Below are 24,296 nucleotides of genomic sequence, written 5' to 3' on the forward strand. Positions count from 1 at the left end.
GCCGTGTATGGCTAAACAGATAGAGGAAGTTGTGGCTAGTTGTGCAGTATGTAACGCGCACAAGAACAACAATCCCAAAGAGCCTCTTATGTCTCATCCAGTGCCTGAGAGAGCCTGGGCAAAAATAGGTGTGGACTTGTTTCACTTCAATAATGCAGAGTTTTTACTCTGTGTGGACTATTTTTCGAAGTTTCCAGAGATTGTGAAGCTGAATGGAACCACAAGCAAACACATCATCATTGGACTTAAGTCTGTATTTGCAAGACACGGGGTACCAGATGAGTTATTCTCTGATAATGGAAGACAGCTGGTGAGCCAGGAGATGGAGGATTTCAGCACGGAGTGGGGTTTCAAACACACCACTTCCAGTCCGACTTATCCGCAGTCTAATGGGCAAGTTGAGAGAGCTGTCCAAACGATAAAAAACCTGCTGGAAAAAGCACAGGACGGTAATGGTGACCCATATTTATCTCTGTTGGAGTATAGAAATACACCACTGAGCGGGGTTGGTTTGTCGCCTGCTCAAATGCTTATGGGGAGAAGACTCAAGTCAAAGTTACCGGTGACAAAAGCATTGTTGCAGCCGAGTCTTTATAAAGATGCCAGGAGTGATCTTGTTTGGAGACAGCAAAGACAGAAACAATACTTTGATCAAGGAACCAGGACACTGTCTGATCTTCGTGAGGGTGAAAATGTGAGGATAAGGCAAGACAACAAGTGGGAACCAGCCACTGTGATAAAGAAACACCACCTGCCGAGGTCTTACATAGTGAAATCTCAGCGTGGACAAGAGTACAGGAGGAATCGCAGACACCTGCTAAAAACTAAAGAGACTGCTTTTCCAGAAACACCTGTTGACACGTCATCAGAGTGCCAAAGTCAAGTGGGACGAGATACTGTACCAAGCGCTGATCCGCGCAGTCCCACTTCAGACTGTTCCACTGTACCACAGAACAACATAGTGGTTGACACTGCTGTGTGTGCAGGTAAACCTGTAACGGTGACACGTTGTGGAAGGCCTGTCAGAGTGCCGCAGCGTTATCTGGTCTAACCAGTGCAGGATTACTTAAAGATTTTTCTGGTCTTAGTTCAAGTATTAAGTAAGAGTGGTGGTGAGAAAAAAAAACAAAAAAAACAACAGGTTTGTTATTATTATATATTACGCTGTGTTGAGTGTAATCCTGTACATTTCAGTCATTTGCTGAAGTTACGGTGCAAATGTGTTATTATAATTGGACTTCTTATTGGTATGGTGAGGTCCTTTGCTCTGATTTGCAAGCGCAGGAATAGACATGTGTGAAATTGCGGTGTAAAATCGAATAGTTTTGGGGTTAATTAGAGTTGCTCAGGTCTATAGTATGTTAATAGTGCCTGTTTGTGAGCATCTTAACACGTTATCTCCTGTTTGTTTTCATCACTTTTGCATGGACAAGTAAACAATCTTGGAAAAAAAGAGATGTAGTGTATTGTAATACCAGTAGGTCAATGTTAAGTTTGGTCCATAGGTGGCACTGTGGTTTTGTATGTGCTGTGTTGGTGTAAGGATCGCAGAATAAAAAGACACGCCTGAGAAACAAGTATGGCTTCATCCACCTCATATATTACACACAGGTTTGGGACAGGTTCAATGAGGTAATCAGTGCAGACAACAGCAGCAGCATTGGCTATGTGCTTTATAACACTTAAACGCTTTGAAACACTTTATTTATTTGCCTATTTATGTTTATAGGCTTAACGTTCAAATGAAAATACATTTTGTGTTGCCAGGTTCCAGTGCCAATTTAGGAGACCATATGCACCTTTCTCAGACTAAATAAAAGCATTCGTCAATATCATAACATGTGTTTTAATGGGGCGGGGCGGGTTGGGTTAAAAAAATAGAAGCGGAGGTGCGGGGCGGTTTGGTGCGGTCCAATTTTTTTAAAAGAGTGGGACCCGCGGGTCGGAAAAAAACCCGACCCGCGCATCACTAACGCACAGTGGCTCCAGGCTCTCGACTATTATGTTTTTTTAAGTTTTTGTTCGTGTTTTCACTAGCATTTTTAAGACTGGAAGCCTTAATTCCAGTATGGAAGGGATGACCTGCTGAAATTGGGGAAAAACTATTGTTTTTCTGCATCACCAAAGCCAGCTGTTATTCTAGCAGAACTGCAGTGGACCACAGAGGCCCTCACCAGCCCCCCTCTGTGGCCCAGCAGATGGAGGAGACAACGTAAACAAACGCAGGGCCATTATTGCGGCTACAAGCTAACCCACACAGACCGGCTCTGCCCAGTCTCCTCGCCAGGTCTCTTGCCAACAAACTGGACAAAATTTTTCTGAGGATCGTCTCACATAAGACTGACAGCTGGGTGGCAATCTTCACTAAGACCTGGCTGAACAACAATTTCCCCAACGTAGCGGTGGAGCTAGCATGGCACTCTCTGTTCTGTGCAGACCGGACTGCAGCTTCAGGTAAGAGCAGGCTGAGGTTTGGCGCTGTACGTTCACAACTTGTGGTGTACAGCTACGAACATTACCTTACTGTAACATTAATGTACTGTAACATTCCAGGAGTATGCAAGGCTGCAGCGGCTCCTCACCTCCGGATGTCAGATCATATTTCTGTGGAGTTGATTCTGGCCTACAGACCTCTGATCTGCAGGACTAAACCCACTACCTGAACCATTCAAGTTTGGACTGAGGCTTCCTCAGTTTTACAGGACTGCTTTGAGCACACAGACTGGGGAGTTTTCAAAGAGGACGCTGATCTGGAGGATGCTAATCCTCTTAGCCTGCAGCTGCACCAAGTCACCTCCACCCGGAAGAGGATCAACATCAACAAGGCTGTGAGTCCAGATCAGATGTCAGGTCGGACACTAGAATCGTGTGCAGAGTAACTGGCAGAAGTTTTTCTGGACATCTTCAACGTGTCCCTGTAGCTTTCCATGGTTCCTGTCTGCCTGAAGTCCTCCATCATTGTGCCTGCACCCAAAAGAACTACCATTACCTGCCTCAATGATTACCCCCCCTTCACTCTCACCCCAGTCATCATGAAGTGTTTCCAGTGGATCCTCCTACGCAGAACCGGCTCTAGACTTCAGTGGGCCTGAAGCAGAATAAGTTTTGGGGGCCCTACCCCTTCATGTCATGGAGAAAGTTTTTGGGTAGATGTGACACCCTACGTCATGGCATATTGTACATTAACTTATTCAAATTGCTCTAGGACACTATTGTGCAACATTATTGCATATAAAGTGTTAATTAGGCTCCATAGAGCTGTAACAACATGCATCCCTATTTAACATACAAGACGAAAATATATAACAAAATCCCATATGCACACAACTTAGTTATTGCTCTATTAACTTAGTAAAAGAGATACTGGATAATCACGCGGCAGTAGCACCAGTAACTAAAGCAGATCTGCTTGTGTGGAGTGTGTGACAATGAATTTTTAAAATATAAATTAAATACATTGAGAACTTAGTGTATCTTCAAAGGTAAAGTTATATTTTAAAAATAAACCTTTTCTCTAAACAACATTTATTTATTAACCGTTAATCCATTAGTCTGGCTTTTTCTTTTAATGGACATATATATAATATTTATAATGGCTAATACTACTGTATATTAAATAAACGATAATTTATTTGACTTTAAAAACTTCTAAATTCATGGATCAATCATGACATGATGTCCCACACTGAGATCAATCTCAGGAGATGAAGGGGATGAAGAACTGGGACCCTGATGCTCTAGTCTTCTGTGTTTGTGTCTCCAGTGTTGTTCTCCTGATACATGATGTCAGACAACCCACCGGGCCACTGAAAACACGCCGACACGTTTTACAGTCCGTCCTGTAAACATTTCCACGGACGCTGTCCAGCTAAGGATAAAAGAGTTTTTGCTTTCAAGGACGTGGTAGAGTATCAGGTGCAGAGGACTTTTTAAAAAGGCACAGGTGCTGTGAGCAGCGGCGGGATGTGGCGTCTGTCTCTAGGCAACCGTGAACGCAACACATGCACGAACAAATTGCGTTCAATACAGACTGTGCCTACTGAAGCAATAAAATGTCGGGAGGAGACGTGTAAATGTCAAATAAGGAACAATTCCATATTTTACGGGAGGGTCGGCAACCCTACCGCTAGCTTGAGCTACAGCTGCTTTGCTGGCAAACAGTAGCCAACCAACTGCTAAACCTGTTAGCACCTGCTGCTAAATCAAATCACAGTGCTGTAACATGTCTCATCTTCATCATCACTGATACTTGACTTTACAGCTGCTTCACCAGCCTTCTTTTTGTTCCCTTTTATTCTGCCCCAGATGAATTCCTCTTCATAACGAAGCCCATAAACCACTCACTGAAACAGCCTTCTTCTGTAGGGGGCCCCCTAGTGGTGCGGGGCCCTAAAAGGTCGCTTAGTCTGCTCAGTGGCAAAACCAGCTCTGCTCCTAGGTTCTAGGGAGGATGCTGTCTCGATAGCACTTCACACGGCCCTGACTACCTGTAGCATCCAACGCTAGGATGCTGTTTGTGGACTTCAGCTCAGCCTTTAACACCGTTCTCCCGGACCTGCTGGCCCTGAAGCTCCACAACCTGGTCTGCCAGCATCACTCTGCACCTGCATCGGGCTTTCCTCACCAACAGGCCCAGGTGACGAGGATAGGGAAGTCAGCATCTTCACCACTGATCCTCAACACTGGAACGCCGCAGGATTGTGTGCTCGGCCCGCCCTCTTCACCCTCTTCACACAGGACTGCTCTGACCTCCACCCCACCACCATGGCTGGGAAGTCTGTGGCGAGTCTCATACCCGATGGTGAGACCACTACAGAGAAGAGGTCTCACAAAGTCTGTGTTATCAGATGTAGTATCAGCTGCAGTATCAGTTGTGGTATCAGCTGTAGTATCTCACTAAATGTTGTTCCAAGAAAAATCTGGTTCTCATCAACAAGACAAGAGAGGTCCTAGTAGATTCCAGGAGGTCCAGGAAGACTGAGCACGCTCCTCTCTGCATCAACGGAGAGGCAGTGGAGCGAGTGGACAGCATGAAGTTCCTGGACATCCACATTTCCTCTGACCTCTCCTGGACTGAACACTTCTCAAAGTTTTGTTATGCTTGCACAATGACAATAAAGATCTTGAATCTTGTTCCAAATTAGGTATTTATGAAATGAGAAGTTAAGTTTATAACTGAGTGACCAGTATAAAAAGGACCAGTTTATGGAAGGATGAAAGTTTTACAGGGAATTTGGCTGCTGATGTTAATGTATTTCAGAGAAGAAGAAACGAGGAAGCGTGATGTCTCTGAGTTGCCGCTGTTCCAGGTTTTGGGTTGTAGGGGGGCAGACATTTTGTTTACAGAGTGGTCCCAATGAAGGACCACATGACTTCCAAGATCCCTGAAAGAATAAGTGACTGAAGGTGCTTACCTGAAGCGGTCGTCGGCCTTCAGGACGTCCATGACCGTCCCCATCGGTGGAGAGAGGACCTTATCCACGGTGAACATGGAGGCGTAGCGTCCAGTTTTGTCGTGAGCGGCAATGCAGGCGTTCTCGATGCACAGGTTCTATAGACACACAGGAAACACCTGAGAGGACCAAAACACACTGAGCTGAGCTGGTGTCAGGACCGCATCATCTGACTAATGACACAGCTGGGAATTAGACAGGTCACTACTGAGCACGCTCAGTGACAGTAGCAGAGGTGTGTCTGAGTAAACTAGTCAAAGGTCTTTGCAGATCACGTTTGGATGAATGAGATGCCGGATTCTGGTCCAGTTCTGAGCAGTAAACCCAGAACCAAACCTTCAGGTCCATTACTCATTTGGAAACTGGATCCATAGCTGCATTTCCACGACCCAAGAACTGCGCAAAACCTAAATATCACAATAAAAACTGGTAACAGATCAAATATTGCTAAAATGTTTTTATGCTCTCATAAGGTGGTTTTTAGTATTTCACACAGGTGGAATGGAAACAGTTTTTTCCATTTGTCCATTTCATTTCAAGTAAAGATGGCACGGTATGTATGGCCGGGGGCTCCTTTGGGTGGGTGGGGGCGATGTGCCATGGGCCCGACCAGAATATGTGTGTGCAACCTGGGGCTCTCTGATCCCCTGGTGTGGTGGCATGGGCTGCCGGGGGTGGGTGGGCATCCGGGACACTGGTGCGTTGGGATCTTGGCCGGGCCGGGCCTTTGCCCTTCTGCCCTTGGGTGGTCCTGGGGAGGTGGGGGCTCCTACAGCGGCCAGCTGAGGAGTTGGCTGCCTGGGAGAGAGATCTCTCTCCTGGCTGTGCCCTTGGGTTTTCTTATTTGGTCCACACCGGAGTCTAAATGGTTGTTCTCATTGCTCCAAACAGGCTGGACTATCTGTAGAAGCAGACCAGGTAGAACAGTAGAACTCATAGTTACGTTTAAGAGTGAAAATAGAAACATTTCCATATGAACAATGTGAAGGGAACTTAAGGGATTTGGACTAAACTGCTGTGTGTAAAGTATCACTATGTCACTTTCTGACCTTAAAAATATGTTTTAACATTTTTGGATAGCACAGTGACATTTATGTACATCCCGGAGATGTTGCCCTGCTGTGTCCTAAGACTGAGAAATCAGACTTCACAACTTTCACTTTACTTAGTGTGTCACACGTTGGCAGTTGGACATTGGCCATTTTGCACAAACACCATTGGTGAATCAGCAGAGAAACGCAAGAGGATATTATTGGAAGTAAAGAAAAGAAAGAGAGAAAGGGACAGAGCAAGAACTAAGACTAAGAGTCAACATTGGACTGACTATTACTGACTGGAGAGAGCTCAGAGAAGAGACAGGATGTAAGATGGATGCTGAATTAGCCATCATTGGACAGAAAAGAAAGAAGGTGCTGCTGTAGGGGATGTTGGAGTGTGGCTTCTAACTGGGAGAAGCTTTGATGTCCAGCCATACACTACATGGATTGTTACTGATGAAGAGTGACTCTGTTTTCCTCTTTAACGCACTGAAAGTTTTTCCACCAGTTGGATCTGGCAGAGCTGCACAGTGAGCATGTCACCAGACCTAAAGGCTGCTCTCTGGGCAACGAATAGAGCCTGAACCTTTGGATCCAAATGAACAAATAAACAAAATAGTGAACAAATAAATAAATCGATGAATGAATAAACAAATGAACGAACAAATGAAAGAAAGAACAAATAAACAAATGAATGTATGAATAAATGCGCAAATGACAGAACAAACAAATACAGACGGATGTACGAATGAAAAAAGTAACATACGAATGAAGCAATAAACAAACACATGAATGAATGCATACAAGAATGAATGTATGAATAAATAAACAAATGAACAGATGAATGAATGAACAAATAAACAAAATAATGTACAAATGAACGAATGAACAAATGAATGGATGAACAAAAAATGTGTGAATAAATTAACAAATAAATGTAATAAAGATTAAACAAAGAAAGAAATAAAAGAATAAATAAACTCAACAAACCAACTTTTGTTGTGAGACGTCTTACGTTTCTGTAGACGAAGACTCTGAGTTTGAGTCCTCCCAGCGTCTCCAGCTCCTGACCATGATACAGAGACTTTGAGGAGAGCTGCTCCTTGAGGATGTGATTGGTCATCAGCTTCCTCATGTCAGGAGTCATCCTCATACTTCCTGTTGAATACAGTGAGGTGAAAACATAAACACACAGAGAGCAGCACCTGCTTCACAAGTGAAGGCCCATTTATGTTCGACATTGAAGACGGAAACGTAGACGGACGGACAGTTTCGTTCGTCATCTGCATGGTTACGCACATAATTTTCTCAGTTTTCAGGGAGCTCAGCTAGCTGTCGCTTGACACAGAGGATGGAGCAATACCAGCGGAAATCATGGGGGCAGCGCTGAACAAAATTACTGACATGTTACCAGGGAAATAAACAAAGCAGAGAAGAAGAAGAAAATCCGGAAGAGAACAAAAAAGAAGAAGAAGAATGAAGACGAGCACAACAACTTCAAAAACTGTGTGAGCTTTTGAAGAAAGACTATATGCAAGTGTTTAGGGCATGTTGGGTGGTTGGAAACTTTTTAGCGACGCATCACTGCTACCAAACAGCGTCTGAAACGGACGTCGGCTTGCGGTTGTGAAATCTGAACTCAGCACTGCCCCCCTAGTGGAGGAACTGACTTAACAACCATGGCAACACAAAACATGCATGGAAGTATGAGGACGACAACATATGACGACGTCACCGTTTATGTACGTAAAGGAACAGAAATGCGCTTTCAGTCTGTAATTCATACACAAACACACCCTCCAGGTGAGAGTTACCTTTGAAGGCGTCATTCAGAGGGGCCAGCATGGTCAGAGCCTCAGACCCCGTCAGGTGGGACGTCAAACCAGCTTCAACAAACAGACGGGTTGCCGTGGAAACAGATGAACCTTCAGCCAGCTCCAAGAGAGTTTTAGCTGGGAGACACAAAGAACAAGTACTACAGCTGATACGGCAGCTGATACTACATCTGATACCACAGCTGATGCTACATCTGATACCACAGCTGATGCTACATCTGATACCACAGCTGATGCTACATCTGATACCACAGCTGATACACCATCTGATACCACAGCTGATACTACATCTGATACCACAGCTGACACTACATCTGATACCACAGCTGACACTACATCTGATACTACGGCTGATACTACTGTCATGGTTCACAGTGTGGTTCCTGATTATTGTGTTTGGTTTTTGTCTGTTTTGGTTTGTTATGCCTCAATCTTGGTTCATTAGTTCTGGTGTTTGTCATGTTTAGTTGCTGTTATGATTATGGTCTAGGTTTTTGATGTGTTTTAGTTCTATCTTGCTCTTAGTTTATAGTTCTGGGTTTTTGTCATGTTTAGTTTCCGTTATGTTCATGCTTTAGGTTTTCGGCTTTATCATGTTTAGTTCAGTTTTCATTTTTTCCCTCATGTGCTTAGTTTTTTGTTCATGGCTCGTTATTTCACCTGGTTTGATTTCTCAATCCCTTCACCTGCTTCTAATTACCTCCTCTGTCTACAAATCTTTTAACATCTGCAGGAAACTCCTGTGGATGTTCTATCAGTCTGTGGTGGCTAGTACGCTTTTTTATGCTGTTGTCTGCTGGGGGGGTAACATGACAAAAAGGTGTGCTAACAGGCTGGAAAAACTCATCAGGCGGGCGGGCTCTGTGGTTGGCATGAAGCTAGACTCCCTGGTGACAGTGGCAGAGAGGAGATCACTAAAAAAACTACTGACTATTGTGAATGATGTTATCAGTGCACAGAGAAGCCTGACCAGTAACAGGCTGCTCCTCCCCAAGAGTAGGACCAACCGGCTCAGAGACTCCTTTGTCCCCCGAGCCATCAAACTGTACAACTCTGCGTTAGGCAGGAGGGGGAGAAGGAGGGGGGAGAGGGAGGTGTGCAGTCCGCCTGATACAACACATGCACAATAACCCATACAAACAGTTGCTATAACTTATACGTGCAATAGTGAACTGGGAATCTGTACCACCTCTACTGTGTGCAATGCTTGTTTATATTGTTTTATTTAACTTATCTTATTGTTATTTATTGCATTCTATTTGTGCTTTTCTTGCACCTTGTTGCCTCTATTTTGCTTTGTACTTGTATATATTGTGACTTGTGCTTGTCCTGCTTTACTGTTGGTGTTGTATTGCTGCTGGTACCCAAATTTCCCTGTGGGCTCTCCAAAGGGATTAATAAAGTATTTCTATTCTATTCTAAATACCCCATGGTTTTCAGTTTTGCTTTGTCAGATCCTTATATGGTTCATCCCATCTTGTACTGCTTCAACAAACTGTTTTTGGGAAAATAGACCCTTTTACCTGCACCAATTCTGCCTCCTGCCTGATCTGCCTGTGTTTGGGTCCTCACCCCCACCAACACACAACAGAAGGATCTGACCAGACATGGACCCAGCAGACGGTATGATAACACTCTTTGAATATCTTCGCCGAGAGGCTGCTAAGAACTCCCAACCAGTGTGGACCCAGATCCTGCGTCCCTGATCTTCCTCCCACAAAGTCCCAAAAGAGGAGACCGTCCAAGCCCAGGAGCGGAGGCCCCCATGAGCATTACCTCAAGTGAACTGGTGGAATGGCTCTTTGGGTTGGACACAGAGCCAGAGCCACTGGATTATCCAGAGCAGTCGTCATTCCTGGGAACCAGATTGGCTTATAGGACACCTCCACCCAGATGGCCTAGTTGGCATGCCCCTGTGTGTACTTATTTAGCAGCCATCAAGGGGGACCAGTTTGACACCCCTCATGCAGCCTGCGAGGGGGTCAATTGGAGCATTCCTTTAAAGCTGCCAAAACGGAGGACACACTCAAGAAGGAAGTTGCAGGGTTCAGGGAAATCCTCCTGGTCTTCGGTGTCGCCACCAGCTGCGACGTCCACGTCACCAGCACTGCAACTCCCCACGCCAGCTCCAAGGTCCTGTCCAGCGTTACATCCTCTGACGTCTGCTCCCCGGTCTGCTCCGGCTTCAGTGTCCGATGCCAGCGCCCTGGTCGTGCCCGTTTTCAGCGTCCAACGCCAGCGCCCAGACCCCTCTCTTCTGGTTCCTGTTCCTGAGAGGGTCTCAGGTCAATACGCTCCTCACCTGATCTTGGTTCACGGCTCCAAGAAGATCGCTCCTCTGCCACCACCTGTGGACCACACCGTCAGGGAGATTGCTCCTCCTCTGCCTTTGGCACCTGGGCTCGACATAATGTGGATGCTACAGAGCCCCCCTAGAGATTAAGCTCCTGTCCCTGCGGCCTCCCGGTCTTCCTCCAGACATGTTAACGTCTGTTTGTCCCCACCAACACACAACTACAACTGATACCACAGCTGATACTATATCTGATACTACAAGTGATACTACAACTGATACTGCAGCTGATACTACAACTGATCCTGTAGTTGATACTACATCTGATGCTGCAGCTGATACTACAACTAATACTGCAGCTGATACTACAACTGATATTGGAGCTGATACTACAACTGATACTACAGCTAATACTACAACTGATACTACAGCTGATACCACAACTGATCCTGTAGTTGATACTATATCTGATGCTGCAGCTGATACTACAACTAATACTGCAGCTGATACTACAGCTGATACTACAGCTGATACTACATCTAATACTGCAGTTGATACTACATCTGATGCTGCAGCTGATAGTACAACTGATACTACAGCTGATACTACAACTGATACTGCAGCTGATACTACAACTGATATTGGAGCTGATACTACAACTGATACTGGAGCTGATACTACAACTAATACTGCAGCTGATACTACAACTAATACTGCAGCTGATACTACAACTGATATTGGAGTTGATACTACAACTGATACTACAGCTAATACTACAATTGATACTACAGCTGATACCACAACTGATCCTGTAGTTGATACTACATCTGATGCTGCAGCTGATACTACAACTAATACTGCAGCTGATACTACAACTGATATTGGAGCTGATACTGCAACTGATACTACAGCTAATACTACAACTGATACTACAGCTGATACCACAACTGATCCTGTAGTTGATACTACATCTAATGCTGCAGCGGATACTACAGCTGATACTGCAGCTGATACTACAACTGATACTGCAGCTGATACTACAGGTATTCCTACATCTGATACAAATTCTTACCAGAAGTACTTTACTCCAAATTATTTTAGTACTTAGTATTCAATTAATAGAGTACTACGTACTCATTATTAGTTTCAGTAAAACTTGCACTATCTACCTATATACTTTCTGAGTAACACTCAGCTGCAGAGGCAGTATTAACTGCAGCCTGAGTACCTGAGTCTGGGATGAGCAGCTCATTGATGTAGTGAATGACTCCGTTGGTTCCCAGCTGGTCCTTCTTGGTGACGATGGCTTTCCCATTCAGAGTCATTTGGTCTCCATCACAGCCGACCTCCAGCATGGTGCCCTGCAGAGTTTCCATCGGGGCCCCCGACACGATGGACTCGGCACACTGCATGTGTTTCAGGATGTGGTAGTTCAGCAGATCTTAGGGAGCGGACAGAGATGGACATTAACAGTATGCAAATATACCAAGATCACCTCAAGCATATCAGAGCCCTTTCTAATGGTCACCTCTAAGAGCGACAGGGTCTCCCAGGATCCTGTTCAGGGTCTCCTGAGGAATCTTCTCAAAGGCATCATTGGTGGGGGCAAAGATGGTGTACTGACCCTCGTTCTCCAGCATAGTGGTCAGACCAGCTGCAGCAAGGGCAGTCTACAGCATGGATACAGGAAGTTAGGAACACAGGAACTCAGCGACACAGGAAGTCAGCAGTACAAGAAGTTGGGAACACAGGAAGTCAGGAACATGTGATGAGTTGACAATTAAAAGTGAAGATTAATCAGCGTTTATCTGAGATGACATTGATCTGTGCAACACAGCAAACCACTGAAAGATGAACTGATGAACTCACCCTCAATGTCTCCAGATCATCATCAACATCAACGATCGCCTGCACGTTGTTTGAGATGGCGGTGATGACACGGTCTACCACGTGCACGATGCCGTTGGTGGCATGTTGGTCAGGTTTGATAAGGCGTGCACAGTTCACTGTCACAATCTGAGACATGAACAGATCAGATCAATACACCAATTATACTGATCAGGTTTCACAGATTGATCTGTTACATGAAACTTACGAGAATATCTCACAATGTGTGAGACGGCATGAGCTGCAGTGTAAATGTATGTTACAGTGTGTTTTAGTGTGTTAAAATGTGTGTGTCAGTGTGGTTAAAGACATTACTTAAGGACCCACAGTGGTTCACTTCTGTGTTGCCAGATTGGGATTTGAACCTTTGTTTTAGTGTGTTACAGTGTATGCTCGTGTGTTACAGAGTGTGTTACAGTTTGTTTTAGTGTGTTACAGTGTATGCTCGTGTGTAACAGTTTGTTTTAGTGTGTTAGTTTGTTTTAGTGTGTTACAGTGTATGCTCGTGTGTTACAGAGTGTGTTACAGTTTGTTTTAGTGTGTTACATTGTATGCTCGTGTGTTAGTGTGTTACAGCTTGTTTTAGTGTGGTACAGTGAATGCTAGTGTGTTACAGTTTGTTTTAGGTGTGTTACAGTTTGTTTTAGTGTGTTACAGTGTATGCTCATGTGTTACAGTTTGTTTCGGAGTGTTAGAGTGTATGTTCGTGTGTTACAGAGTGTGTTACAATGTGTGTCGGTATGTCACAGTGTGTCTTACAATGTGCTACAATGTGTGTTGCAGTATATGTTAGTGTATTACATTGTGTGTAATTATTATAATAACCATTTTTATTTCATTAATCCCCAATTGGACAAGTAGGCTCTGCATTTTACCCATCTCTGGTAAATTTACTCGAGAGCAGCATGCTGCCATATTTCAGCACCCAAGGAGCAGTTGGGTGGTTAAGGATGTTGCCAGACTAGGACTTGAACCTGAGTCTGTAACCACAAGGCTACCACTGCTCCCAATGATATGGTGTGAGAGTATTACATTGTGCTACAGAGTGTGATAGTGTGTTACATTGTATGGTGGTATGTTACTGTATAAAGGGCTATTATTTTGAAGTGTGCCTGTAAGTGTCCCTCCTAGTGCTGGGGGAAGTGACATAATTACAGTATTTATTAGGGTGTTACTAGCAAGAGTATCCAGCAGAGTATCTAACAGACTGTTAACTGCAGAGCCAGAAAGTTCAACCCAGTTTTCCAGCCGGTCTAGTGAGATGTTCTGGACGACCATGTCAAATACAGCGTTGAGATCCAGCAGTAGCAGGACTGAAATGTTCCTGCTATCTGTGCTCAGGCGGATGTCGTTAAAGACCTTAACTAGAGCATCTCAGTGCTGTGGTGTGGCCAAAAACCTGACTGGTAGACATCAGAATGGGTATTTAGTATAAGTTGTGTAGCTGCTGAAAGACAGCTTTCTCTAGAATCTGACTAAGAAAGAGGAAGTTTGATATCGGTCTATAGCTGCTCATGAGTGGCGAGTCAAAGTTGTTAATTTTCATATGCTAGTGTGTTACAGTGTGTTTTACAATATGTGCTAGTCTGTTACACTGGGTGCTAGTGTGTTACACTGTGTGCTAGCGTGTTACAGTGTGTGCTAGTGTGTTACACTGTGTGCTAGTGTGTTGCAGTATGTGCTAGTGTGTTACAGTGTGTTTTACAATGTGTGCTAGTGTGTTACAGTGTGTGCTTGTGTGTTACAATTTGTGCTATTGTGTTACAGTGAGTGTTGCAGTCTGTTACAGTGTGTGCTAGTGTGTTACAGTGTGTTTTACAATGTGTGCTAGTCTCTTAGTGTGTGCTAGTGTGTTACACTTTATGCTATTGTGTTACAGTGTGTGTTACAGTGTGTTACAGTGTGTGCTAACGTGTTACAGTGTGTCACAGTGTGTGCTAGTGTGTTACACTGTGTGCTAGTGTGTTACAGCGTGTGTTTCTGTGTTACAGTGTGTGTTACAATGTATGCTACTGAGTTACAGCGTGTTACTGTGTTACAGTGTGTGTTACAATGTGTGCTAGTGTGTTACAATGTGTGCTAGAGTGTTACACTGTGTGCTAGTGTGTTACAGTTTGTGCTAGTGTGTTTGACAATGTGTACTAGTGTGTTACAGTGTGTGCTAGTATGTTACAGTGTGTTTTATAATGTGTGCTATTGTGTTACAGTACGTGCTAGTGTGTTACAGTGTGTTTTACAATGTGTGCTAGTCTCTTAGTGTGTGCTAGTGTGTTACACTTTATGCTATTGTGTTACAGTGTGTGTTACAGTGTGTGCTAACGTGTTACAGTGTGTCACAGTGTGTGCTAGTGTGTTACACTGTGTGCTAGTGTGTTGCAGCTTGTGTTTCTGTGTTACAGTGTGTGTTACAATGTGTGCTACTGAGTTACAGCGTGTTACTGTGTCTGTTACAATGTGTGCTAGTGTGTTACAATGTGTGCTAGAGTGTTACACTGTGTGCTAGTGTGTTACAGTTTGTGCTACTGTGTTACAGTGTGTTTGACAATGTGTACTAGTGTGTTACAGTGTGTGCTAGTATGTTACAGTGTGTTTTATAATGTGTGCTATTGTGTTACAGTACGTGCTAGTGTGTTACAGTGTGTTTTACAATGTGTGCTAGTCTCTTAGTGTGTGCTAGTGTGTTACACTTTATACTATTGTGTTACAGTGTGTGTTACAGTGTGTTACAGTGTGTGCTAACGTGTTACAGTGTGTCACAGTGTGTGCTAGTGTGTTACACTGTGTGCTAGTGTGTTACAGCGTGTGTTACTGAGTTACAGTCTGTGTTACAATGTGTGCTACTGAGTTACAGCGTGTTACTGTGTTACAGTGTGTGTTACAATGTGTGCTAGAGTGTTACACTGTGTGCTAGTGTGTTACAGTTTGTGCTAGTGTGTTACAATGTGTTTGACAATGTGTACTAGTGTGTTACAGTGTGTGCTAGTGTGTTACAGTGTGTTTTACAATATGTACTAATGTGTTACACTGTGTGCTAGTGTGTTACAGTGTGTTTTATAATGTGTGCTATTGTGTTACAGTACGTGCTAGTGTTTTACACTTTGTGCTGTTGTGTTACAGTGTGTGTTACAGTGTGTGATAGTATGTTACAGTGTCTGCTAGTGTGTTACACTGTGTTTTACAATGTGTGCTTGTGTGTTATACTGTGTGCTAGTGTGTTACAATGTGTGTTACAAAGGTGTGCTAGTGTGTTACACTGTGTGCTAGTGTGTTGCAGCGTGTGTTACTGAGTTACAGTGTGTATTAATATGTGTGCTAGTGTGTTCCACTTTGTGCTATTGTGTTACAGCATGTGTTACTGTGTTACAGTGTGTGCTACAATGTGTGCAAGTGTGTTACACTGTGTGCTAGTGTGTTACAGTATGTGCTAGTGTGTTACACTTTGTCCTATTGTGTTACAGTGTGTGCTAGTGTGGTACAGTGTGTTACAGTGTGTGCTAGTGTGTTACAGCGTGTGTTACTGTGTTACAGTGTGTGTTACAATGTGTGCTAGTTTGTTACAGCGTGTTACTGTGCTACAGTGTGTGTTACAATGTGTGCTAGTGTGTTACAATGTGTTTTACAATGTGTACTAGTGTGTTACGCTGTGTGCTAGTGCGACAGTGTGTGTTAGTGTGTGTTACAGTGTGTTAAACTGTGTGCTATTGTGTTACACTGTGTGTTACACTGTGTGCTAGTGTGTTACAGTGTGTGTTACAATGCGTGCTAGTGTGTTACAGTGTGTGCTAGTGTGTTACACTGTGTGCTATTTTGTTACAGTGTGTGTTACAGTGTGTGCTAGTATGTTACAGGTTGTGCTAGTGTGTTACAGTGTGTTTTACAATGTGTGCTCGTGTGTTATACTGTGTGCTAGTGTGTTACAGTGTGTTTAACAATGTGTGCTCGTGTGTTATACTGTGTGCTAGTGTGTTACAGTGTGTGTTACAAAGGTGTGCTAGTGTGTTACACTGTGTGCTAGTGTGTTACAGCGTGTGTTACTGAGTTACAGTCTGTGTTAATATGTGTGCTAGTGTGTTACACTGTCTTCTATTGTGTTACAGCATGTCTTACTGAGTTACAGTGTGTTTTATAATGTGTGCTATTGTGTTACAGTCCGTGCTAGTGTGTTACAGTGTGTTTTACAATGTGTGCTAGTGTCTTAGTGTGTGCTAGTGTGTTACACTTTATGCTATTGTGTTGCAGTGTGTGTTACTGAGTTACAGTGTGTGTTACAATGTGTCCTAGTGTGTTACACTGTGTGCTAGTATGTTACAGTATGTGCTAGTGTTTTACAGTGTGTTTTACAATGTGTGCTAGTGTGTGCTAGTGTGTTACACTTTGTCCTATTGTGTTACAGTGTGTGGTACAGTGTGTTACAGTGTGTGCTATTGTGTTACACTGTGTGCTAGTGTGTTACAGTGTGTTTTACAATGTGTGCTAGTGTGTTACACTGTGTGCTAGTGTTTTACAGTATGTGCTAGTGTTTTACAGTGTGTTTTACAATGTGTGCTAGTGTGTTAGTGTGTCCTAGTGTGTTACACTTTGTCCTATTGTGTTACAGTGTGTTACACTGTGTGCTAGTGTGTTACAGTGTGTGTTACACTGTGTGCTAGTGTGTTACAGTGTGTGTTACAATGTGTGCTAGTGTGTCACAGAGTGTGCTAGTGTGTTACACTGTGTGCTATTTATTTACAGTGTGTGTTACAATGTGTGCTAGTATGTTACAGTGTGTGCTAGTGTGTTACACTGTGTGCTATTTTGTTACAGTGTGTGTTACAGCGTGTGCTAGTATGTTACAGTGTGTGCTAGTGTGTTACACTGTGTGCTATTTTGTTACAGTGTGTGTTACAGTGTGTGCTAGTATGTTACTGTGTGTGCTAGTGTGTTACAGTGTGTGCTAGTGTGTGTTACACTGTGTTACACTGTGCGCTAGTGTGTTACAGTGTGTGTTACAATCTGTGCTAGTGTGTTACAGTGTGTGCTAGTGTGTTACACTGTGTGTTACTGAGTTACAGTGTGTGTTACAATGTGTGCTAGTGTGTTACACTGTGTGCTAGTGTGTTACAGTATGTGCTAGTGTTTTACAGTGTGTTTTACAATGTGTGCTAGTGTGTTAGTGTGTGCTAGTGTTTTACACTTTGTCCTATTGTGTTACAGTGTGTGTTACAGTGTGTGCTAGTGTGGTACAGTGTGTTACAGTGTGTGCTTTTGTGTTACACTGTGTGCTAGTGTGTTACAGTGTGTTTTACAAAGCGTGGTAGTGTGTTACACGGTGTGCTAGTGTGTTACAGTATGTGCTAGTGTTTTACAGTGTGTTTTACAATGTGTGCTAGTGTGTGAGTGTGTGCTAGTGTGTTACACTTTGTCCTATTGTGTTACAGTGTGCGTTACTGTGTGCTAGTGTGTGTTACAGTGTGTTACACTGTGTGCTAGTGTGTTACAGTGTGTTTTACAATGTGTACTAGTGTTTTACGCTGTGTGCTAGTGCGACAGTGTGTGCTACTGTGTGTTACACTGTGTTACACTGTGCGCTAGTGTGTTACAGTGTGTGTTACAATCTGTGCTAGTGTGTTACAGTGTGTGCTAGTGTGTTACACTGTGTGCTATTTTGTTACAGTGTGTGTTACAATGTGTGCTAGTGTGTTACACTGTGTGCTAGTGTGTTGCAGTATGTGCTATTGTGTCACAGTGTGTTTTACAATGTGTGCTAGTGTGTTACACTGTGTGCTAGTGTGGTATAGCGTGTTGCTGTGTTACAGTGTGTTACAATGTGTGCTACTGTGTTACAGTGTGTGCTATTGTGTTACACTGTGTGCTAGTATGTTGGAGTGTATGCTAGTATGTTACAGTGTGTGCTAGTGTGTAACAGTGTGTGCTAGTGTTTTACAGTGTGTGTTAGTGTGTTACACAGTGTGTGTTACAATGTGTGCTAGTGTCTTACAGTGTGTGCTAGTGTGTTACAGTGTGTGCTAACGTGTTACAGTGAGTTACAGTGTGTGCTAGTGTGTTACAGTGTGTTTTACAATGTGTGCTAGTGTGTTACACAGTCAGGGCCGGTTCTAGGAATGCATACATGAGGGGGCAGGCATAAATTTGAAGGGGGCATTATGAGTACATACTTCAGCATTTTCTTGTTGTTGTTTTTTAAGTGTTTCTTTAACGGAACTGTGCTGTTAGTGGAGTCCAACTTCAAAGAAATAGATTGCACTTTGTCAGGCCTCTACTCTAAGACCTGTCCAGCTTGGGTGTCCCACCTGAAACCAAAGCTCCTGCTGGTATAGCTCTTAGAGTCACTGAGGCACGCAAACCCCCTGACCACAATAAGGTGGCAATCCCTCAGGGGGGGAACAGAAAATATCAATAACAAAATGAAGTAAGAAAAAAGAAAAGAATGATCCATTATCAAAGCTTTAACAACCAACAAAATAACAATTGCCCTATTGGACAGCCATTAGATGTCTAAGCATTTTGAATAAATTTGAAACTCATAACAATAAACTCAACTATCTGTGTGTTTGTTTCTGTCTGTATATAGACCATAATGATTAAAGAATCATAACTATCAAGCACAACAATAGCAGAGCAAAAAATTAAACCCCCTACCAAAATAAGGCAGTGAACCTTCAGGGGGAAATAATGATAATAAATGAAAATGAGTAAAAACTAAATGATCCTTCATCAAAATTTTAAGAACCAACAACATAATTTTCTTACCGTACAGCCATTAATGCATCTAAAATAACTTTGTTACAATAACCTCATATATGTATACAAATGTAAATAACCTACAGTATAAAAGAGGTATCCCAAACGAACAAACCCATCAAACAACCAAAACAGAGCAGAACATTAGATATCTTTATTTTTATCTATATTTTTATTTTATTTTATTTCTTATTTTTATCTTCTCTCAATGTGGGGGGAGGGAGTGTGGGTCCTTTTTTCAAATCATTATTTTGTTTAGAAACTTTTCCTCACTCTACAACAGCAGTCTCCTATTTTTCTGCCCAAAAACTCTTACAAATTTGTCCTAGCATGCTGAACTAAAGGCTGGGCGGAGCTTGAGGGGTGTCATATGCGCAGCTCGTTTTCCCTCAGTCTGTATTGTACCGAGGAGGCAGTCACATCTATGGCCCGTGCGTGACTGATCACTGCTCCTACTAACAGGCGTAGACACGTTTAAATAGAACAGAAACAAACCCCAGTTGACAGAATAGATGCAATAAATACGTCTGTTATTATAAGTATTTATTCAGTATCGCTACAACACATTTAACAGAGCTTTACTCTATAAGTTTTACCGCTGGAGCTCAGCAGCCGCTCTCTCTACGAGGGGGAGAAATATGACACCGCAAGATCAGGCTGTATGTCAACTCATTTGCATACTAAACACTGATTGGTTGTTTTCTGTGGTGGTGGGAAGGACTTGTTGAAGACAGTACAATGGATCCTGTGAAGCTCCGACACACAGAGTTCAGTACAGAGGGGAGAGAGCGTTTGGAGAGATTTGCCCATTTCGGCGCATTTGATTGAGGGGGCAGAATGTTTGTTTGAGGGGGCACTGCCCCCTCTTGCCCCTGCGTAAAGCCGGCCTTGTACACAGTGTGTGCTAGTGTCTTTCAATGTGTGCTAGTGTGTTACAGTGTGTGCTATTGTGTTACACTGTGTGTTACACTGTGTGCTAGTGTGTTACACAGTGTGTGTTACAATGTGTGCTTGTGTCTTACATGGTGTGTGTTACAATGTGTGCGACTTTCTTACAATGTGTGCTAGTGTGTTACACTATGCGTTAGAGTATTACACTGTGTGCTAGTGTGTTACACTGTGTGCTAGTATGTTGCAGTGTGTGCTAGTATGTTACAGTGTGTGCTAGTGTGTAACAGTGTGTGCTGGTGTTTTACAGTGTGTGTTAGTGTGTTACACAGTGTATGTTACAATGTGTGCTAGTGTCTTACAGTGTGTGCTAGTGTGTTACACTGTGTGCTATCTTGTTACAGTGTGTGTTACAGTGTGTGCTAGTATGTTACAGTGTGTGCTAGTGTGTTACACTGTGTGCTATTTTGTTACAGTGTGTGTTACAGTGTGTGCTAGTATGTTACAGTGTGTGCTAGTGTGTTACAGTGTGTTTTACAATGTGTGCTCGTGTGTTATACTGTGTGCTAGTGTGTTACAGCGTGTGTTACTGAGTTACAGTGTGTGTTACAATGTGTCCTAGTGTGTTACACTGTGTGCTAGTATGTTAAAGTATGTGCTAGTGTTTTACAGTGTGGTCTACAATGTGTGCTAGTGTGTGCTAGTGTGTTACACTTTGTCCTATTGTGTTACAGTGTGTGGTACAGTGTGTTACAGTGTGTGATATTGTGTTACACTGTGTGCTAGTGTGTTACAGCGTGTTTTACAATGTGTGCTAGTGTGTTACACTGTGTGCTAGTGTTTTACAGTATGTGCTAGTGTTTTACAGTGTGTTTTACAATGTGTGCTAGTGTGTTAGTGTGTGCTAGTATGTTACACTTTGTCCTATTGTGTTACAGTGTGTTATACTGTGTGCTAGTGTGTTACAGTGTGTGTTACAATGTGTGCTAGTGTGTTACAGAGTGTGCTAGTGTGTTACACTGTGTGCTATTTATTTACAGTGTGTGTTACAGTGTGTGCTAGTATGTTACAGTGTGTGCTAGTGTGTTACACTGTGTGCTATTTTGTTACAGTGTGTGTTACAGCGTGTGCTAGTATGTTACAGTGTGTGCTAGTGTGTTACACTGTGTGCTATTTTGTTACAGTGTGTGTTACAGTGTGTGCTAGTATGTTACTGTGTGTGCTAGTGTGTTACAGTGTGTTTTACAATGTGTGCTCGTGTGTTATACTGTGTGCTAGTGTGTTACAGCGTGTGTTACTGAGTTACAGTGTGTGTTACAATGTGTCCTAGTGTGTTACACTGTGTGCTAGTATGTTAAAGTATGTGCTAGTGTTTTACAGTGTGTTTTACAATGTGTGCTAGTGTGTGCTAGTGTGTTACACTTTGTCCTATTGTGTTACAGTGTGTGGTACAGTGTGTTACACTGTGTGCTATTGTGTTACACTGTGTGCTAGTGTGTTACAGCGTGTTTTACAATGTGTGCTAGTGTGTTACACTGTGTGCTAGTGTTTTACAGTATGTGCTAGTGTTTTACCGTGTGTTTTACAATGTGTGCTAGTGTGTTAGTGTGTGCTAGTGTGTTACACTTTGTCCTATTGTGTTACAGTGTGTTACACTGTGTGCTAGTGTGTTACAATGTGTGTTACAATGTGTGCTAGTGTGTTACAGAGTGTGCTAGTGTGTTACACTGTGTGCTATTTATTTACAGTGTGTGTTACAGTGTGTGCTAGTATGTTACAGTGTGTGCTAGTGTGTTACACTGTGTGCTATTTTGTTACAGTGTGTGTTACAGCGTGTGCTAGTATGTTACAGTGTGTGCTAGTGTGTTACACTGTGTGCTATTTTGTTACAGTGTGTGTTACAGTGTGTGCTAGTATGTTACTGTGTGTGCTAGTGTGTTACAGTGTGTTTTACAATGTGTGCTTGTGAGTTACACTGTGTGTTAGTGTGTTACAGTATGTGCTAGTGTTTTACAGTGTGTTTTACAATGTGTGCTAGTGTGTGAGTGTGTGCTAGCGTGTTACACTTTGTCCTATTGTGTTACAGTGTGCGTTACTGTGTGCTAGTGTGTGTTACAGTGTGTTACACTGTGTGCTAGTGTGTTACAGTGTGTTTTACAATGTGTACTAGTGTTTTACGCTGTGTGCTAGTGCGACAGTGTGTGCTAGTGTGTGTTACACTGTGTTACACTGTGCGCTAGTGTGTTACAGTGTGTGTTACAATCTGTGCTAGTGTGTTACAGTGTGTGCTAGTGTGTTACACTGTGTGTTACTGAGTTACAGTGTGTGTTACAATGTGTGCTAGTGTGTTACACTGTGTGCTAGTGTGTTACAGTATGTTTTACAATGTGTGCTAGTGTGTTAGTGTGTGCTAGTGTGTTACACTTTGTCCTATTGTGTTACAGTGTGTGTTACAGTGTGTGCTAGTGTGGTACAGTGTGTTACAGTGTGTGCTATTGTGTTACACTGTGTGCTAGTGTGTTACAGTGTGTTTTACAAAGCGTGGTAGTGTGTTACACTGTGTGCTAGTGTGTTACACTATGTGCTAGTGTTTTACAGTGTGTTTTACAATGTGTGCTAGTGTGTGAGTGTGTGCTAGTGTGTTACACTTTGTCCTATTGTGTTACAGTGTGCGTTACTGTGTGCTAGTGTGTGCTAGTGTGTGTTACAGTGTGTTACACTGTGTGCTAGTGTGTTACAGTGTGTTTTACAATGTGTACTAGTGTTTTACGCTGTGTGCTAGTGCAACAGTGTGTGCTACTGTGTGTTACACTGTGTTACACTGTGCGCTAGTGTGTTACAGTGTGTGTTACAATCTGTGCTAGTGTGTTACAGTGTGTGCTAGTGTGTTACACTGTGTGCTATTTTGTTACAGTGTGTGTTACAATGTGTGCTAGTGTGTTACACTGTGTGCTAGTGTGTTGCAGTATGTGCTATTGTGTTACAGTGTGTTTTACAATGTGTGCTAGTGTGTTACACTGTGTGCTAGTGTGGTATAGCGTGTTGCTGTGTTACAGTGTGTTACAATGTGTGCTACTGTGTTACAGTGTGTGCTATTGTGTTACACTGTGTGCTAGTATGTTGCAGTGTATGCTAGTATGTTACAGTGTGTGCTAGTGTGTAACAGTGTGTGCTAGTGTTTTACAGTGTGTGTTAGTGTGTTACACAGTGTGTGTTACAATGTGTGCTAGTGTCTTACAGTGTGTGCTAGAGTGTTACACTGCGTCCTAGTGTGACACTATGTGCTAGTGTGGGATGCTGTGTGTTACAATGTGTGCTAGTGTGTTACACTGTGTGCTAGTGTGTTACAGTGTGTGCTAACGTGTTACAGTGAGTTACAGTGTGTGCTAGTGTGTTACAGTGTGTTTTACAATGTGTGCTAGTGTGTTACACAGTGTGTGCTAGTGTCTTTCAATGTGTGCTAGTGTGTTACAGTGTGTGCTATTGTGTTACACTGTGTGTTACACTGTGTGCTAGTGTGTTACACAGTGTGTGTTACAATGTGTGCTTGTGTCTTACACGGTGTGTGTTACAATGTGTGCTAGTGTGTTACACTGTGTGCTAGTGTGTTACACTATGCGTTAGAGTATTACACTGCGTGCTAGTGTGTTACACTGTGTGCTAGTATGTTGCAGTGTGTGCTAGTATGTTACAGTGTGTGCTAGTGTGTAACAGTGTGTGCTGGTGTTTTACAGTGTGTGTTAGTGTGTTACACAGTGTATGTTACAATGTGTGCTAGTGTCTTACAGTGTGTGCTAGAGTGTTACACTGTGTGCTAGTGTGTTACACTATGTGCTAGTGTGGGATGCTGTGTGTTACAGTGTGTGCTAGCGTGTTACAGTATGTTATAGTGTGTGCTACTGTGTTACACTGTGTGCTAGTGTGTTACACTGAGTGTTAGCGTGTTACAGTGTGTGCTAGTGTGTTACACGGTGTGGTAGTGTGTTACAGTGTATGTTACAATGTGTGCTAGTGTGTTACACTGTGTGCTAGTGTGTTACAATGTGTGCTAGTGTGTTACAGTGTGTGCTAGTCTGTGCTAGTGTGTTACAGTGTGTTTTACAATGTGTGCTAGTGCGTTACACAGTGTGTTAGTGTGTTACAGTGTGTGCTAGTGTGTTAC

At 43.1% G+C, this 24,296-nt stretch overlaps 1 protein-coding gene across 2 annotated transcripts in view; it reads right to left on the reverse strand.

The window, feature by feature from the left end:
- Nucleotides 1-24,296, reverse strand: part of tgfbi (transforming growth factor, beta-induced) — a 55,736-nt gene that overhangs the window by 13,329 nt on the left and 18,111 nt on the right. For both annotated transcript variants that reach the window (XM_041990323.1, XM_041990322.1), the window contains exons 6-11: nucleotides 12,488-12,634; nucleotides 12,147-12,288; nucleotides 11,847-12,059; nucleotides 8,305-8,442; nucleotides 7,506-7,648; nucleotides 5,415-5,551 (exon numbers count right to left, since the gene is read on the reverse strand). In XM_041990323.1, coding sequence (XP_041846257.1) covers nucleotides 5,415-5,551; nucleotides 7,506-7,648; nucleotides 8,305-8,442; nucleotides 11,847-12,059; nucleotides 12,147-12,288; nucleotides 12,488-12,634 — 920 coding nt within the window. The remainder of the gene's footprint in view (nucleotides 1-5,414; nucleotides 5,552-7,505; nucleotides 7,649-8,304; nucleotides 8,443-11,846; nucleotides 12,060-12,146; nucleotides 12,289-12,487; nucleotides 12,635-24,296) is intronic.

This window comes from Melanotaenia boesemani, chromosome 7 (genome assembly GCF_017639745.1).
Source record: "Melanotaenia boesemani isolate fMelBoe1 chromosome 7, fMelBoe1.pri, whole genome shotgun sequence".
NCBI classification, from domain to species: domain Eukaryota; kingdom Metazoa; phylum Chordata; class Actinopteri; order Atheriniformes; family Melanotaeniidae; genus Melanotaenia; species Melanotaenia boesemani.